The sequence below is a fragment of the Manis pentadactyla genome, chromosome 13 (assembly GCF_030020395.1).
Source record: "Manis pentadactyla isolate mManPen7 chromosome 13, mManPen7.hap1, whole genome shotgun sequence".
Lineage (NCBI taxonomy): Eukaryota > Metazoa > Chordata > Mammalia > Pholidota > Manidae > Manis > Manis pentadactyla.
In genome coordinates, this window is record NC_080031.1 from 15,449,657 (window position 1) to 15,468,375 (window position 18,719).

General features: G+C 48.8%; 1 protein-coding gene across 1 annotated transcript in view; it reads left to right on the forward strand.

Moving 5' to 3' along the window:
• Positions 1–1,284: 1,284 nt before the first annotated feature.
• ST14 (ST14 transmembrane serine protease matriptase) overlaps positions 1,285–18,719 on the forward strand; it is a 36,363-nt gene continuing 18,928 nt past the window's right edge. The window contains exon 1 of the mRNA XM_036930258.2: positions 1,285–2,043. Coding sequence (XP_036786153.2) covers positions 1,963–2,043 — 81 coding nt within the window. The 5' untranslated portion in view covers positions 1,285–1,962. The remainder of the gene's footprint in view (positions 2,044–18,719) is intronic.

Sequence of the window (18,719 nt, forward strand, 5' to 3'; positions counted from 1 at the left end):
AGGGTCATGGAATGTGGGAATTGGGCACTGCCTCCTTATGCTCCTACCTGGATGTGATGTGTATCTCCTCATTGGCATTTCCTGGTCCATAACTAGCCATATAGCTACACTGCCTTCAAAGGGGAGGCAGTGCAATTCTAGCCTCTACCCAGAAGGTAGGGAGCTAGAAACACTTGGAGAACAACACTCGGTGAATGACCAGTGTGAGTGACTTTCTCCCAATATGCAGAGATGAGTGTGAAGGAGAAGGGCTTCTCAGTGGATGATAAGCATTAGGAAAGGTGCAAATGTTGGAAAAATAAGGATGCAGAGAAGGGGTCTGAACAGGAAAGCTGGGAGGCAGATTTGCAAAGGCTGAGAGGTCACATTGTGAAAGCATGCTAAAGAAGTTGGATTTGTTCCAGGAGACACTTAAGGTTTTAAAGAAGTGGTGGTTTAGGAAGTGTAACCTGACTGCTGTCTGCAGTAGAGACCAAAGGGCGGCAGAGACAGGAGATCTATTTGCTTCTTACACAAATCCAGGCAAAGCGTGATGAGGGCTGGAATAGGGGTCTTCTAAATGGGGAGGAAAGAAAAGGCTACACATTTCAGCTACTCGAGAGAAAGACTTGACCAGGTTTGGAACTAATTAGATATGAGATGTAAGGGAGGTGGAGAGTCAAAGATGATTCCAAGATTTGGGCCTAGGAGAATGTGGCTATTATAATCAGGGAACAATGGACGATGGACAAGTCTGGGAAGGAAGTTTGAGGCTTGTTGATTGCAAAGCAGGGGTCTTTATTTTGTGTACTTGTTTCCCAGCCCTGGAACAGTGCCTAGCATATAACCTGGGCCCAGTAATATTTGTTGACTATGCAATACCAGGAGAACACAAAAGTGGGGAGGTTCCCAAGCAACTGTTAGTGCAAAATTGGCACTCCTTCATGATGTCAATGCTAGGAAGGCAGAGATTGGCCTATTTGAAGACACCAGATGAGAAGAGTGGCCAGGAAAGGGTAGAGAAAAAAGGGAGGAAACTGAAGAGAGAACATTTAAGGGCTAGAAGGTAGGATCAGAATCCAGGCATTTGAGGACGGGATCAAGTGGTATCAGAGGCTGCAAGAGGGTGAAGGATACTGGGAACAGATAGGCGGTTATCTGGTTGAACAACTCAGGTCTCTGGCGACCTCCCCGGGAGAGCTGGGCGCAGGCCACCCAGCACGGGCCACCAAGGGCGAAGGGGCAGCTACGGGCCCTGCGGCGGCGGAGGGGGGCAGGGGCCGGAGAGGGAGGCGGGGTCAAGGGCGGTTCTGGCGTTCGGGTGTGGAGGGGTTGTAACTGAGACCTAGCAGTGTAGCAGGTCGTCTTGCAGCCGAAACGGCCGCTTTTTTGGAGAGGAAGAGCGCAGGTTGGTTGACTGTAGCCAGGCGCTTACCGAGGGCCTGTCGTGTGCGGGCCGGGTGGTGCTAACGGCCACCACAGGCAGGTCGCCGACCCCTACTGCTCCGTCACCCTCCGGCGCGGGGCCTCCTGTTCTCCTTGGCCGGGGGGAGGCTCCTGGGAGCTCCCGGAAGGCGGGCGCGGCAAAGGGGCGGCGGGCCGGGAGAGGCGCCGGGCGGCGGGGCGGGCCCGCGGAGGCCACACCCTGAAACTACCTGCGCGGGGCAGGAAGGCCGGGCGGCAGCGCGACCGCGGCTGGACCTGCCCCAGAGCTCGGCCCGCCCCGCGTCCCCGGCGGACCCCGCCGCCCCAGGGTCCCCGGCGAGCCCCGCGACCCCGGAGTCCCGGGCCCGCCCCACGCCCTCCTCCCACCGCGGACGACCCCGAGCCCCGGCGCCCCCGGTGTCGCCCCCGCGCCCTCCGCGTCCCCAGTGTCCCCCGCGTTCCCGGTGTCGCCCCCGCGCCCCGTGCGTCCCGACGGCGATGGGAACCAGCCGCCCGCTTGGACGACGCCTCTGAAACCGACGGCCGGCCACCGAAACCATGAAGAGCAGCCAGGCCCGCAAGGGCGAAGGGGGCTCCAAGGACTTCGGCACGGGACTCAAGTACAGCGCGCGGCCCGAGGTGGGTGAGGCGTGGGGCAGCCAGACTGGCGGCCAGGGTGCGGGCGTCGTCACGGTCGGGAAGGACACCGGGGTGGCCCAGAGCCGCCCACTCCGAGAGGGCGCCGAGGCCCCCCGGCCCCTGCAGCGCCGCGCTTTGTTTTGGCAAATGGAACCGCTCCATTGCCCATTTGTGGCCCGGGCGCTGGCCTGGCAGGTGGAATTTCCGGTTCGGCAGGTGCCTGGCCAGACCTTTGGTACCAGCCCACCGCGCGCCGGCCACGATGAAGGCGGGAACTCTCAGGTCCTTGGAGACGCTGCATCTCGCCTCTGGCCTTCCTGTCCCTCAGTCCTTAGCCTGACTTGGAGAAAGGGCTCTCTCAGGTCTCTCCATTGACTCCTCATCAGTAGCACACATCTGGCAGGAACCAGGGGCGGAGTCGTGGGGTGGGGTGATTTCGGCTGGGGAATGGAGGTTTCCAGGGGGCCCTCCTTGGCCGCTGCGGGAAGTTTTTCTTCTTCCTGGCCAGAGGCACTTTGGGACCTTTGCAGAGGGCAACTGGAGACCAGAGCTTTGGTTGCCAGAGAGCCTGGGGCTAAGGACCACAGGGGTGAGTTTGCCTGGGCTTCTCCAAGACGGGATGGAGCTCTTTGGGAAGGTGACTGTGCAGGAAAGGATGTGGAAACGTGTGACTTGAGCCTCTGGAAGATACTGAAGCTGGAAGCTCTTGTTTGGTGGAAGTAACAATGAGATCCCTTGAAAGACCTAAGTAAATCTCAGTGTAGCATTGGGAATGGTTCTTAGTTACCTTATTGAAAGACACACCTGGGTGGCAGTGCCCCAGCAGAACTAGCAGCCAGTTTCCACCCCTCTGCCCCAAGGGGACCCCAGAATTCATGGAAGGCCAGCACCCAGCAGGTCACAGCTGGCACAAGTGGGTGCTGAGAGGCAGGGGCTGATTCCGGAGTGGCTTGGCCACTGGGCAGGTGATGGGCTATCTTGCTCTGCTGGTGCTCACATTCTCCCAGGTCCTGGATCCCATGACCTCCTCTGCTGCCCCACACTGGGGCCGTGGCTCCCCTGTCAGGCCAGGCTGGGGAGCTCGGAAATTGATTCCTTCTCTCTAAGCAGTTTCTTGACTTAGGGAACTTGCAGAGACCAGGCTCTAGGGCCGCAGTGGTCAGCCAATCCACAAAGAGCAACTGAGGCTGGACCCTCTTGTTTTCTCCACTTTTTCACTTCTTGTGAGGAGGAAGTGGGGACTGAGCAGCAGCCTGGAGGGTTGGGCTGTGTTCCCGCTGGGCCTGGGCCCTGCTTGAGGCAGGTCCACCTTCAAGAGGATGGACGCCTTCTGTTTCCCTTTCTGTAATTGCTGTGTTTATGAGTCCTCGATAACTGCCTGCTGGGGCTCTAGACTCCTGCCTCCTAAGCAGAGGAGAGGTGCCTGCTGTCTGTTATTTGTTATTTCTGGACTGCGCGTCTTCCCGACTTCCCTTTCTGGGGCTCTCTGCTGCTCGTGTTTGAGAGCTGGGGCTTCCCCCCTGTCCGCTCACTGCCCTGTCGGGTGCCAGCCTGAGGTCCACCACACTCTTCTCTGAGCTCCTTCAGCTAACTGACGTCGCTTGTCACCTGCAAGCCTTGCTTTTTCCCCGCTGGGTCCCTGCTCATTTTCTCATCTTCTGGAAGCTCATCCATTCTCCACGCCACCCAGCTCTTCCTTCCCCTTCTCCTTCCGCGATCTGCCCTGCCAGTGGATCACTCTTTGTCTTTCCTCCTGCCGGGCTCCTTGGAACCAGCTTTGTACCTAGTCCGAGGCCTGGTGCTGTTGGAGAGGAGGCTCTCAAAGAGAAATAAGATATGGTTGTTTCCTGTAAGAAATGTACAGTCTTGAGAGCAATGCTAGGAGATGTACAAAAATTAGAAGTGACGCAGTGTCCTGAAGGAAGTAACCTGCCGTGCCTAGGGCTCATTTCTGCTGCTGTAAGAAGTCTTCAGATATCCCTACCCACTCCACGCCTTACCAGAAATCTCACTCCCTGGATTACCTTGTGGTGTTTGCAGTCAGCGTCCACAGCCTCTGCCTTGACTTGTTCCCTGACCAGGAGGTGCAGCTGCTGCCCCTGGGTTTGCTCAGCAGAGCCTGGCCAGGCCCCACCAGGCCCCACAGGGCACTGTGCTTTTGAGTTCCTTGTTCCTGGTTACTTCCCTCTCTGCATGGACAGAGGAAGGTTCTGTCTGTGGTGCTTGTATAGGGTTTCATCCTTCCCAAAGCTGATGACTCTGGCCCCACCCCCACCTGTTTCCATCAAGCAGGAAGTGGCCGTTCTGTGTTCCCCACCGTCTCTGGGGCTCTGATGCACGCATCGTGTCTGGGGATCCTGTGTGCCTCCCTGCATGAGAGCCCGTGTACAGATGCTGGTTATCCAGGTCACTAACAAGGACTGATAAGCCTGCCTCACTGAGTGTCTTGACCGCTGTTGAATATTTAATGGTGGCCGTGAGACTGCTTTGACACCCACTGGTTCCTTCTCAGGTCAAGAGTGCCCCAGGTAAGACTCAGTATCCAGGGTCATATGGAGACCAAGACTGGGAATCAGAGGTTGTGGGAACTAGGTTGTACAGCTGTGGCCATCCAGAGTTGTCTCCTTGTTAATTGGCTGAACATACACTCATCCACGTAGCAATATCTGTTAGGCACCCTAACAGATGGTTGGGTGAGGGACTATGTGCAGGAGCTGGGGAGTAATGCTGTGAAAGACCCCAGACACCCAGTCTTTGCCTTCAGGGACCACCACCTGTAGTGTGGGATACAGGGAATTATATTCTATATGTATAAAAGGGCTAGGTTCTGGAGAAGCCCAGGTGGGCACTTAGGAGGGGCATCTCTCTTGGGCTTGAAGAGCCTGGGAAGGGGAGGTGGGTGAGCGGCCGTCTGTGATGTGGTGGCAGGAGTGCCCAGCATGGAGCTGCGACCTGGTGCTGCTGACTTCCTGCCAGGTGATCTCAGACGTGTTGCCTCATCTCTCAAGCCTCAGTTTCTGTGGCTATAAAATGGGGATGACATGTGTTCCAGGTTTGCTGCAAGGATTTAAAGGGAGCCCTCTGTAAGCTGCAGTGTGGTGTACAAATCACAGTTTCAGTTTCTGAGCTGGAAGAGGCTTGAGACAAACAGTAAGATAATGCAGTGGTAACAGGGTACAGGAGAGGAGGCAGAGAACCCGGGTTGTCGTGGGCGCTGACCTCACAGCTTCTGTGAGAAAGGCCCTTCCATGAAAAGGAAACATGTGTGACCACAGGCTACTCATTGCTTCCTCCCTCTCATCTTCCCCCCCCCCCCCCTACAAAACCAAACTTTAAACAAACTTCCTTCTTTCCTGGTTTTCTTGAGCATGTGCTGGGCAGGTGTGTGCAGGGCTGAGGAGAGAGCAGGGAAGGTGATAAGCATGGGAAACTAAGATTGTTATCTTGGTGGGGACTCACAGGTGCAGCAAATATACAGGGAGCCTGCCGTCTCTGGGACCTTCCCTTCTCCCTGATCCTGGGAAGACCTGGTAGTTCATGGCTCCCCTGTAAGATATGGGGAAAATGAGGCTTGAGAGAAGACAGCCCTTGCTTGATAGCTGCCTGAGTGAGAAGCCCAAGCTATCCACTACCTGTGGGACCCGCCTGAGGGGAACCTGCCCAGGGCCACTTGGCCCTGTCATTACAGCTGCCGTCTCCCAGCCTCTCAGATTCCCCTGGGGCCTGCCTGTGCTGTGGCTGGTGGCCCTGTGGTCCTGGAGTCTCTCTGGTGTGAGTTCCTTCTCTGGTCTGTCGTTCTTCCCAGGGCTCATGTCCCTCTTAAGAGAGAGTCTGTTCTTGGAGAAAGAGTGATAGTGTGACCGAGCCCCCTGGGAGCCCAGGGCCCAAAGGTGTTGCTTCTGACCTTGTACACTTGCTACTGGAGTGTTCAGAGTATGAATAGTCCTTGCTAGCATTTATTAAGCATATACCATGGATTGCACCTCTTCGTGTTATTATTATTACTATTATCCTCACAGCAACTATATGAAAAAAAAAATGCTTAGTCAGCAGACCCAGAGACTCCAAGAATGAACTAGTGGTTACCAAAGGGGAGGGGTGTGGAAGGGTGGGTGGGGAGGGAGGGAGAAGGGGACTGAGGGGTATTATGTTTAGTACACATGGTGTGGGGGATCATGGGGAGAACAGTGTATCACAGAGAAGGGACATAGTGGATCTCTGGCAACTTGCTGCACTGATGGACAGTGACTGTATTGGGGTGTGGGTGGGGACTTGATAATGTGGGTGAATGTAGTAACCACATTGTTTTTTCATGTGAAAGCTTCATAAGAGTATATATCAATCATACCTTAATAAAAAATTTAAAAAACCGCCTAGTTTACAGATGAGAATACTGAGGCCCAAAAGGTTTGCATAATGGCCCAAAGGCAGGTAGAGATAGAACAAGAGTTCAAATTTACATCAGTACAACTTCAGAGCTTGAGATCTTAGCTGCAAAATACAAATATAGTTGCATGCCCAAGACAATAGGGATTGATGATTATCCCCAGCAAAGCCCTAGAACACACCACTGAACCAAGTGTGGTGGGCACCACACACCAACACAAGTCCACTAAAAATTTATCATACCACACTCATCTGGCTTCCCCTTTCGATGTTACATCTGGTGGACCAGGAGACCAGCTGGAGATTAATTTCAACAAGGCTTTGAACAAAATGTGTCTTTATTTATCGTACATATGATTAAAAATAATAATTGAAATTTTAAAATGAAAAAAACTCACCTACCCAAGTCAGTGAATCAGGTTGTTTACACTTCATCCTCCTTTGCTCTCTTTGTCACGTGCATGTTTTTATCTGGTTTGTTGTGCACGTACAGTCTTGCATGCTATCAGTCTTCTGTCTGCTGGGCATGATGGAGGCCTGGGGGCCAGAGGACAGGAAAGTCTGGTAGGTTTGTGTCTGACTGAACAGCTGTGCCTAAGAGGGTCCATTCATGGAACTGAGTCACTCTGGGCAGTGTGGCCGTGGGCTGCTCTAGGCTCCTGCTTGAGTTCTGTGCTATTTCTTATTTACTAGCAAGTCAGAGGAGGTCTTGGAGCATTTGCTTATCAGCTTTGTAGGTGACACCCAACCGGTTGGGAAAGGCCAGTAATTTGGATGACTTAATTATGAGTCAGAAGGCCCCGGACAGCCTGCATGATGGCTGCCAAGAGCAGAACGGTGTCCATCTGTGTTAGGAGAACCAGCTCTGCTTACCGCACTTCGCAACAATGGGAACGAAATCCCACCTCCCTCCCTCTCTTGGGAGGTGAGGAGCCCCGGGAGATGAGGAGCAGGTGGGGCACCACAATAGTTGCAGGATTTTGGGTCAACAGCAAGCTCAGCAAAAGCCAGGCATGTTGTATGGCTCCCTAAAATGTAAATTCCTGCCTTCTCTGTATTTCTATTTGGTTATGCTTTTTAAAATTATTATTTGAAAGGCTAATATGTATATATTTAGAGAACATTTGGATAACTCAGATAAATATAATTAAAAAATGGGGGAAAGTATTTTTATAATTTATAAGAGAGGTATTTGAATGATTTGGTATTGCCTGTACCTGTTTTGTAATAAAAAGTTACTCTTCTTTTTCTGAGCACAGAAGTTAGGGAGATTTTTTTTTTTAAGTCAAGCAATACAGAAATATACAAAGGGGAAAGTGAAACTCCTCTGAAATTCTCTCCCCAGATTTTATAAGGCTTATAAATGCTTTTATTCTGCCATAAGTCTTCAATGCATAAATGGATACTTACGTGGATAGTAAAATATATGTGACATGTATTCTCCTCAAAATGGAATCATAATGTAATTCCAATTCTGCAGCTGAAGACATGGTTGTAATTAATTAATTCATTAGACATTTGTTAAATCTCTTAACCCCGGCTAGCAGTGTGGAGCAAGACGCAGCCCCTCCCCTCTCTGTGTCCCCTTCCATGTCCCCTGTGACTGAGAGGGACCTTTCTTGGGAACTTCTCAGAGGAGACACCTGAGCTGAGTTCGGGAGGGTGGGAGGTGCTCATGTGCTTTCTGATTTGCTTTTCATTTAACATTGTATCTGAGTTTCTCTATGTTATTCCTACGTTTTGCAAAACCATTTTTGATTGCTGCAGAGGTTTCATCAAGTGGATCTATCACTGCTTATTTTTATTCTTTATTTTTATTATTTTTGTATGCTAATTGAATGTATTATTGGACAGTTAATAGGGCCATCAGGATGAGGGAGGTAATTGACCAACAGCCCCCAGGGAGACCACGCTCGTTGGGCCAGATTAGGTTTTGCTCTTGAATTCTGGGTACTGTATTTTAACGGGCATATTGCATACTGTGATGTTGAATGAGATGGCCAGGGTTTTCGCAAATACTTTGACTGAGTTGGGCATGTGTAGCCAGAGAAAGAGCCAGCTCAGCTTGATTGCTGTCTGGAGCATTTCTGGGGCCGCCCGGAGCTGGAGAGATTGGGCTGGCTCTATTGCAGTGCTAATGGACAGGGTTTATTGTGATGCTGATTGGATTTGGGAGCAAAGAAGAGCTTCCTCCTATCGGCACTTCCCTCAGAAAGGATATCTGGGAGGATGGGCGCTGGGTGGCCTCTAAATTCTGTCTCAGCTCTAAGATTCCAATTCCAAGAACAGGGTTCTGTGTTCCCCTTCTCTCTTCTATCCTTTTACTTTCAGCACAGAGATTCTGATTTGTAAGAGTGGCCACCTGGCCTCCGGGTGCCGGTGCTTTCCTGTTTGCAAATTCAGTCCTTTCACCCAAGCCATTAACATGCCTAGCAGGGAGGAGGAGGTGTTTTGAGAATCTAGTAATTCCAGGAGGCGAGTGGGCTTGGGGTTTTTCCACAACTTCAGCAGATCCCTGGGTCCACCAAGGCAGCTGTTAAAACCAGTTAAGCAGACTGTGGACCCCGAGTGCTGTGGAATACTGCTTAGCATGAAAAGGAACAAACTGTTGGTGCATGTGATAAGTCAAAAGATTCTCCAGGAAATTTTGGGGAGGGAAAAAAGCCAGCAAACCCCAAAGATTGCATACTGGTGATGCATTTATATAACGTTTTTGAAATGAGAACTCTAGAACTGGCGGAGAGGTCAGTGGAGGGGGCAGAGGGAGGTGGGCGTGGCTACAGGCAGGCGGCAGGAGGGATCATTGTGTCGGAACTCTGAGATTTTTGATTTTGCAGGTGGATACAGGAAACTACACCATTGATACAATTGTGTGGAACTTAATACTCGCACACAGGAGTGAGTATAAGTAAAATGGGAAACCTAGATTAGTGGGTTATATAAATATTGAAGTATTAAAATGCAGTTGTTCGAGATGTTACCATTGCAGGAAACTGTGCAAAATGTACATGGGCTCTCTTGGTATTATTTCTTACAACCTCATGTTTATCTGCAGTGATCTTAATTAAAAATTCCAGTAATTAAAAAGAGCACTAGGCAGTGAAATCAGAATGTGGGTCACTGCAAAGCTGAGAAAAGAACAAAAAGCAGTTACCTGGTGCCACCTTCACCTCCCACTTCTCTCGTTTAGTTTCTGAGGCTACTGGCCTGGATGTGTGGCTTGCCCACATCCCAGCTTGCCCTGTGTGGCTACTTAAGTCTGGCTATGGAGAGAGAAGTCTCTCAATCAATTAATCAGCAATCTAGTGGGCAAAGTTAAGGGTACAGGGGGCTGGGGTGGAGCAGTACAAAGAAGAAGGGAGGGTCCCTCACCTCCCAGGACTGCCTGGTCTGTGCAAGCATGGCAGCGGGTATCGCTGATGCCAAGTAGGGGTGCAGGTCGTGAGAGAGGTGAGGTCCCAGGAGGTAGTACTGTGGGTTGACGGTCGGAGGAGGGGCCTGGCCCTGGTCTGTGTCCCCAAGGGCAGGCAGGTTTGGTCGGTGTTCACGGGGGCTGAGACCTTCTCAGTGGGCAGGATGGGACCAGCTTCCTGCTTCTCTCCAGGTTTGGGGGCCTCCTGGCTGGCACAAGGCCAGAGGTGGGGGTGTCAGCACCCTAGACCAGTGTGGAGTGGGTGAAAGTCCACATCCTTAGCCCATGAAGTAGGTTTTCTCGCAGGTGGAGTTTGCAGGGTGCTCCTGACAGCAGTTCAGCCCCGAGCTCCAGGTTGCTTGTCTGTAACCCTGGGAAGAAGGGGCAGTGATGGCTGTCACCTGAGAGGGACACTGGCTTTGGAGTTGGATTTGGGTCTGAGATTCAGCCCTGCTACTTTCTAGCTTTCTGATAAGTTACCCTCCTTTAACCCATTTCCGTATCTGAAAATGAAAGCTACTTGTGAGGATTAGAGATAATATATATTAAATGTGCCTAATGCCGGCACACAGATGCACAAAAATGCTGATTCTGTTTGTGTGGCCTTCGCCCCCTCACAGAGCTGGGAGGCACAGGGATGATGGGTGGCCCCCAGGAGCCTGGGTGTCCCAAGAGCCTCCAGGCCCTGGTCCTGGCGCAGCCCCCTTTCCTGGCAGCTTCCAGGGCACCTGTGCATCAGGCATCATCTGACTCGGTGGTTTTGAAACCTGTCACAGTCTTTTTGGGACAGTGTCTCGAGGAGTAGTCTGGAGGCCCTCTGGGTCCTGCTGCTACTTGAGCCAGTCTGTTTATTGTGTTACTGTTTTGAGGTTCTGCAAAAAATTGTTCCAAGAAATGTTTCAGAAGTGATATGTAAACGGAGGCGCAGAGAATAGACATGGCCAGGCACACTCATGGCTTTGCTGGCTCAGTTAGTTGCCTCTGTGCCGTGAGTGGGTGGAGAGGCCCCGCCAGGCTATCCCTGCCTTCCTGGGGGTGGGGGCGGGGATGGGGGGATGGACGGGAAGGGGAACAGGAACCAGGGGGCCAGGAGCCGAGCCCTTCCTGTCGCTTTCCGCAGGACCCAGGCTGGCCTTGGCTTGTGGCTCCCTGGGGTTAGACCACAGGTCTGCTCCTGCCTGGCCCTTTGAGGTCTGCATGGTAGACTTGGGCTGCTTATTTATTTATTTATTTTTTTGTAGATAATTATTTTTTATTGAAGGGTAGTTGACGCACAGTATTACATTACATTAGTTTCAGGTGTACAACACAGTGATTCAACATTTATATACATGATAATTCTAGGTTCCAGCTATCACCCTACCAAGCTGTTACAATATCTTGACTATATTCCTTATGCTATACATTACATCCCGGTTACTTATTTATTTTACCATTGGAAGTCTGTACTTTTTTTTGTGTGTGTGTGTGAGGGCATCTCTCATATTTATTGATCAAATGGTTGTTAACAACAATAAAATTCTGTATAGGGGAGTCAATGCTCAATGCACAATCATTAATCCACCCCAAGCCTAATTTTCGTCAGTCTCCAATCCTCTGAGGCATAACAAACAAGTTCTTACATGGAGAACAAATTCTTACATAGTGAATAAGTTACATAGTGAACAGTACAAGGGCAGTCATCACAGAAGCTTTCGGTTTTGCTCATGCATTATGAACTCTAAACAGTCAGTTCAAATATGAATACTCATTTGATTTTTATACTTGATTTATATGTGGATACCACATTTCTCTCTTTATTATTATTTTTAATAAAATGCTGAAGTGGTAGATAGATACAAGATAAAGGTAGGAAACATAGTTTAGTGTTGTAAGGGAGCAAATGTAGATGATCAGGTGTGTGCCTGTAGACTATGTGTTAATCCAAGCTAGACAAGGGCAATAAAACATCCACGTATGCAGAAGATTTCTCTCAGAACAGGGGGGGTGAGGTCCTAAGCCTCACCTCTGTTGATCCCCAATTTCTCACCTGATAGCCCCCCTGCGACTGTGCCTGTCTTAGGTTGTTCCTCCCTTGAGGAATCTTACCCGTCTCTGGCTAACCAGTCATCTTCCGGGGCCATACAGGGAAATGTAAAGTTGGTGAGTGAGAGAGAAGCCTTATTGTTTGAAATGGTTAGCTTTTTACTTCTTTGCATATTTATGCCCTGTGGCTTCTATGCCCAGCATTTGTCTTGAGGTATCTTTACCACTTGGAAGAATTATGATACTCGGTAAATTTGATATGAGGCACGAATTCTATTTAAGGGTTGTAATTAGGAAGGAAGAAGAAAAGCTATAGAAGTAGCAGGCGGCAGAAAACATGGGAAGATTGATTATTTCTTTGACATATCTTCTTGTAGAGTACTTCAGCATGTATAGGTTTTAAGCTACTACTTAAATTGCGCACACACATTAACATAATAGGAGTATAGTTACATAACCAAAGCATACCTGTAATTACCAGCCATCTCCAGTGAAACCAAGAAAACCATTAAGGCACCTTAGGCATTTGTGAAAACTTATCTATGATATGGTGGATATTGTCCAACTGAACTTGAACAGTCTGAGGGAAATCAGACAAATTAAAACAACCCATTCCTGGGGAATGTTCACATCCCTTATGTTCTTTTAACAGTAAATAGTCTGTAGTTGTAAGATTTTGGAGCGCTGACTTGGGCTGCTTATTTTTATTTTTTTTCATTTTAGTGTTTGAACTTGAATTCCAGCTGCTCCACCAGACTGGTGGGAGGAATGGGCCTGGCCTGGCTTGGGCAGATGGATGGGTGGAGGAATCAAAATTGAAGGGAGACAGTAGGTTGGTCCCTGTCATTAGCAGGATCAGCTAATTATGTTTCACAACACCTCTGCTTAGAAGGCTGCAAGGGGTTATTAACCCACTATTTAGAGGGGAAAGCTGAGGCACAGAGAGCTATTTGCCCCAGTAGCTCAGGGTTCTCAGGCCTGCCCCTCACCTTGGCCACATCCACCCCAGCCCCTCTGAAGGTCAAGAAGAGATGGGTATGTGGCTGCTCCCCGGACCCCAGTTCTTTGTGCCCTTATAGGGTCTCGGTGCAGGTGTGTGCGGTCCCTGTCCCACAGCTGTGTGGGCGGGGCCTGGGCTGTGCAGGTTGCTGGGGGGCTGGGAGGGGGAACACGGCTGAGACCTGCGGAGTCAGGTACTGCCTGCCGAGAACCGCCAGGTTTCTGTGCTGACAGAGTGCCCACGGTTGGCTGAGTCAGGCCCCTGCGGCCGTTTTTCTTCCTGCTCTGACCAGGTGTGCAGAGTTTTTATTTCCTCCAGCAGAAACTCTTGGCCGTGGGTCAGCTTCTGTCTTTCTAGGGCACATGGGGTCACACATCCACAGGTGATGCTGGACCCTCCTCGGGGCTCTGCAGCCTCACCCACTTCCCAGCAGCTACCTCTTCGGGGGGGGGGGGCAGCTGTAGACAGTGACGGGTCAAGGGCAAGGGTGAGAGGGTTGGGCAGCAGACAGGCAGGAGGCTTTGGGGCCACCAGCTGACCAGGCCTCGCCTGGGAGTATGTGCCTCTGAGGAAGTCTGGTGGCAGTCAGGGACTCCGGGTGGTGTTTATAACGTATCATGGGAGGGTTCCAAGGTGCAGATGTGAAGTCCAGCCCTGTACAGCAGGTACCTCGTGTCCTGGGTGGTTACTTAAAATAGGCTGACTGAAACTCCAACTTGACCCGGCTGGTTACTCCCATTGTGCTGGGAAGAGGGTGAGCTGGGCCACTAGCCTCACCTGTTACTGTTATTCTTTATGACCTGACAAATCTGGGAAATGCTGGGGTGGTTTGATCAACAGGATCCACCGCTTTTTGAGAATCTGGCTTCTGGTGGGATCAGTTGCCCCAGGTTGGTGAGTGGGCACAGGATTCCCATGTGGGTTTCTTTTCCCTTCTTATTTGTCCCTTCAATCATCTTGCGATGAACAAATCCCATGTCTCTTCTATGTTGTTCACCGTGCTGGGCCCAGACTTCAGTGGGCAGCAGGGTGGGTACAGTCCCTGCCCTTGGGAGCCTGTGCATGGGCTGGCTGCTCTCTGTCCACAGCTGCCTGAGTTTGGAGAGAGCCCCTCTAAACAGGCCCCTTCTGTGTGGACAGGGTTCCTTCAGCAGCAGCAGCTTGAAAGAGAGGCGTTTCTACAGTTTCATCTGTGGCATCTGCAGGCTGTGTGCTTCTGCCGAGCTCAACATTGCCCAGGATGACAAATACAGCCCTCGTGTTTGGAAGTCATTCCTTGTTCTGTCATCTCAGGTGGCCTCGAGCCATGCTGTGTTTTTGGGGACTTTGGCCAGAACTGGCATCGGGAAGTGACCCTGCTGTCTGAGTCTCTCTCCTTGCAAAGGAAGGCATCTGTGAGTGTCTGCTGCACAGTGTCTGCTCACCTTGGAAAGCCTTGGAGAGGCTCACACTGTCCTTTCTTGCTTGAACAAAATCGCAGGGATATTTCATGGTACTCATGACCTTGGTGGCCACAATGACATCATGAAACTGAAATCCATCCCATCTGTTGGTGGGACACTGAATCACTGAACCAAATCAGTGGCAGAGGTGGCAGTGGCATATGAAGGTAGCCACTCTTGTCCTAGATCGAGGTCTGAGCATCACACCTGTGTCTCCAGCCAGTGTCCTCACCTCTGCCCCTTCATCTTGCTCTTCAGCAGCAGAAGCAGATCGCCAGTTGTCACGTGATGTCCTTTCATGGCGTCTCCAGGACTCTGCGTGACCTCTTCAGTTCTCAGGTTCATGCTCTGCCTTCCCAGTAGATTGCACCAAACCATAGCCAAATGAGGAGCAGTATTTTAAAAAAGAAAAAGTCTGGCATGAAGATTTATACCCCCCCACTCTGCTGTGATTGGAACCTTGTGTAGATATTTGGATATTTTTGTGTTTCTAAACATAAACACTTACCAGTTGCTTTTCTCTAGTGAAGATCACACTCTGAGCTACCAGTGGCGTCTTCCTGGCTTTGGATTTGCTGGTCCAGGGGGAGAGTGGGCCCTGAAAATTTGGAGTCCGTCTGGAAGTATGTGTGTTTGGGGAACCAGGAGAAGGTTCCTCTCAAGTAGGATCCTTTGGTTGACTGGGGCACCAAGCAGTTAGCTTTCAGCAGTGGTGAGTTTCTTAATGGGAATCAGGTGACTGCACAGTTCTCTCCTGTATCATCAAATGCCTTGTATAAATCAGTTTTTTGGATGACCACTGGCCTTGGAGAGACTATGGATCACTTGCTCTAGTGTTGAAACAACAGGAGATGTGGTGTTCTCCAGAGGGCGTACATCTCTCCTCCTGGATTTCAGCACTGCCTCTTCTATCCCTCCAGGCAGTTGGGTGGGAATGGCAATAATCTGACGTCCCAGCAGCGGCTCCTGGGGCTCTCCTGCTTCATCCTGCCCTGGTCTTCACTCTGTGTGCACCCCAAGTCCTCCACGCCCATCTGTCCTCCGGGAAGTCTTTCCTCACTCCTTTGTCTGAGCCGGCCTTGACCCATCCTGTGTTTCTGGGGCCTCTGACTGGATCCAACTCTAGCAGCAGGTGGGAATCAGAGAGTTCTATGGCTCCTGTCTCTGTTTTGTGGTAAGAAAGCACCTGGCTTCACAGCCCTGGGTTGTGTAGGTGCACCTGCAAATGTGTTTGCTTTTATGAAAGAGAGAAGGGAGAGGTAAAAGCCGGCACTGGCGTACATTCCCTTCCATCAGCTATGTGGCCCTGCAGAGACTTTGTTACGTGTAGCGAGATGGTTATGTACACAGTTAAGCCTGAGGGGTGGGAGCTCCTGCCACCTCTTCCTCGGGAGGCTGGCGGACCGTGAGCATGCCTGAAAGCCCGTCTGGGGTTGGAAGGGTGTGGCTCCTGTCCCAGCAGTGCTGCTTTACTCACTTTACTACCTTTGTGACTTTGGACAGGTCACTCCCTCTCTCTCAGCCTCAGTTTCTTTATCAATAGAGTTAGGCAAGATGATCTCTAATATGCCTGAAAATGGAGCCGAGAGTACGGTTATAAAAGACAGCAGTGTAGTTACTGATTAAACAGCATTTCTGGGCTGAGTGGAGCCCCAGAATTCACACTGCAGGGATGACCAGGGCCCTGTCATTGAGCCCGTCCCACTGCTGACAGCCTTGCTCTATGGCAAGGCTGGGGGTGACCCCTGGGGTTCACTGTCCCTGCTGTCAGCCACCTTCCCTCTCCCAAGGAGCTTGCTTTCTCATTTCCCTGCCTACCTGCTCTTTGAGTTCTGGAAACTGATCACACTGGGAAGCAGAAAGCCGGATCAAATCTGCATCTGCCACTGAGTGGCTGTGTGATCTTGCAAAGTCATCCTTTCTCCCTGCCAATCTATAGAATGGGGGTGATGGCACCAGTCATGAAAGATTCCAGGATTGTTGTAAGGATCAGATAAGGAAATAGTTGTGAAATTACTCTGTAAATTGAAAATAAACATGATAAACTGTCATTTTGTTTTATTTCCTCTGGCACATATAAACACACAGAGTCTTTTCAGAGGGCCTACTATAAAGCCTTACAACTTTTTCATTTTTAAATCTGATTAGACCACCAAGGACCATTGGACATTAAAAAAAAAAAAACCTACGACCTGAAAGAAAAAGGCAAAGTTCTGAAGATAATACAAAAAAATCTAGTTAGTATCTTATGAAAGAGCAGCAAGGTAGGGCATTCATAAAATAAGAAAGGCTGCTCAAAAAAGAAACCATCAAGAATAAAACATACTTTTGGAAATGAAATCTATGATTTTCAAAATAAAAGCAAACATCCGTTGCCTTTATAATAAGTCTTGAGATCAGGTGATAGTAGTTCTGCAGTTTTGTTCCCCTTTTTCAGAGTCTTTTGCATTTCCATGCAAATTTCAGAAGCAGCTCATCACTTTCTAGAAAACCTACCAAGATTTTGATCAAGACTATTGAATCTATAGATAAATTTTGAGGAGAATAGATGTCTTAACCATATTGAGTCTTCCAGTCCCTGAGCATGGGATAATGCTTGATTTATGTACTGAGGTCTTTAAAAATTTTTCTCAGCAATGCTTTTTTATTCTTCACTGTACAGGTCTTGTGTATCTTTTATCCAGTTTTCCCCTAAGTATTTCATGTTGTTGATGCTATTGTAAATGGTAATTTTTTAGTTTCAGTTTCCAACTGGTCATTGTTAGTATATAGAAATAAAATTTATGTTTGTATATCGATCTTGTATCCTGCAGCCTTAGTAACCTATTTCAATAACTTTTTTGACTTAACAAAGCTATAATGATGAAGACAGTATATTATTAGCATAAGGATAGACAAAGAGATCAGTGGAACAGAATAGAGCCTAGAAGTAGACCAACAAATATATGGACAACCGGTTTTGACAAGGTGCAAAGCAATTTGTTAGAGAAAGAATTGTCTGTGCAATAAATGGTAGTGGAACAGTTCGGTATCTGTATGCAAAAAGAAAGAAAGAAACGAGGAAAGAACTTTGACCCATACTTGTACCATATAACAAAGTTAATTCAAAATATATCATATACCCAAATGTAAAGCCTCAAACTATAAAACTACTGGAAAAAAAAAAAAACAGGAGGAAGTCCTTGTTGCTTGTAGCAGAGATTAGGTACAACACCAAAGGCACAATTCATAAAAGAAAAACTTGACATATTTGACTTCACCAAATGAAAGCTTCTGTTCTTCAAAAGACACTGTCAAGAGATTGAAAATACAAGCCACAAGACGAGGAGAAAATCTTTGCAAAGTATATATCTGTATCCAGCATATATATAAACTCTCAAAACTCAATAATAGGAAAATAAGTAAGCAAACCAGTTTAAAAAATTAGGGAAAATTTTTGAAAAAACACTTAACCAAAGAAGTTGAACAGATGGCAATTCAGCACATGAAAAGATGCTCAACATCATTAGTCACTGGGAGAAAGCAACTTAAAACTACAATGAGATAGCACTATACTTCTGTTAGAATGGCTGCAATTAAAAAGGCTGACTGTACAATATTGTGCTTGGTAAAAGAAGCCAGACAATGAAGAGTACATACTGTATAATTCCATTCATACAAGTTCTAGAAAGAGCAAATCAATCTTTACTGATAGGCAGCAGAGAAGTGGGTGCTTGGGGACAGGAGAGGGAATCGGGGAGGAATGGGAGATGGTTTCCTCGGTGTGTATATATGTCCCAAGCTGTACACTTTAAATATGTTCAGTTTAGGTCAATTATGCCTCGGTGAAGCTATTTAAAATATTGATAGAGGGTTATAAGAGTAAGTTAAAGCAAAACAATCCCAGATAGAACCAAATGACAAAGAAATGTAAAATATGAGAGAGGAAAAATAAAGCCACATTGAGGAGAAGAGGGTCTACTCTTTATCCTTGGTGTTCTGAAATTTTATCATGAATGTATTTAGTTATATATTAGTTATATATTTAATTAAATGTGCCTTTTCATTAATCTTCTCACCATTCAGTGACCCCTTTGAATTTATCTCTCTTTAGCTTTTGGAAATATTCTTCCAGTATCTCTTGGATAACCTCCTCTACCACGATCAGGAATTGGGTTCAGGTGTTACAGAAGATAGAGCTGTGAGAGGGAAGGGCATGGTTGGAAATCCCCAGATCCCCACCTGTCTGTGTGAGTGGGAAAATTGTCTGTCCCCAACAAAAATACTCCTACCCCATCAGTCCCCCATAAAAGATGGGAAATGGATTTCTCCAGACTTGAGGACACCAGGTGAAGAGTGAGACTATAGTAAGGGGTCAAAAGAGTCCAAGTTATATTTTCTCACATGTTCTGAATGCTAATGGCTGGGTTTA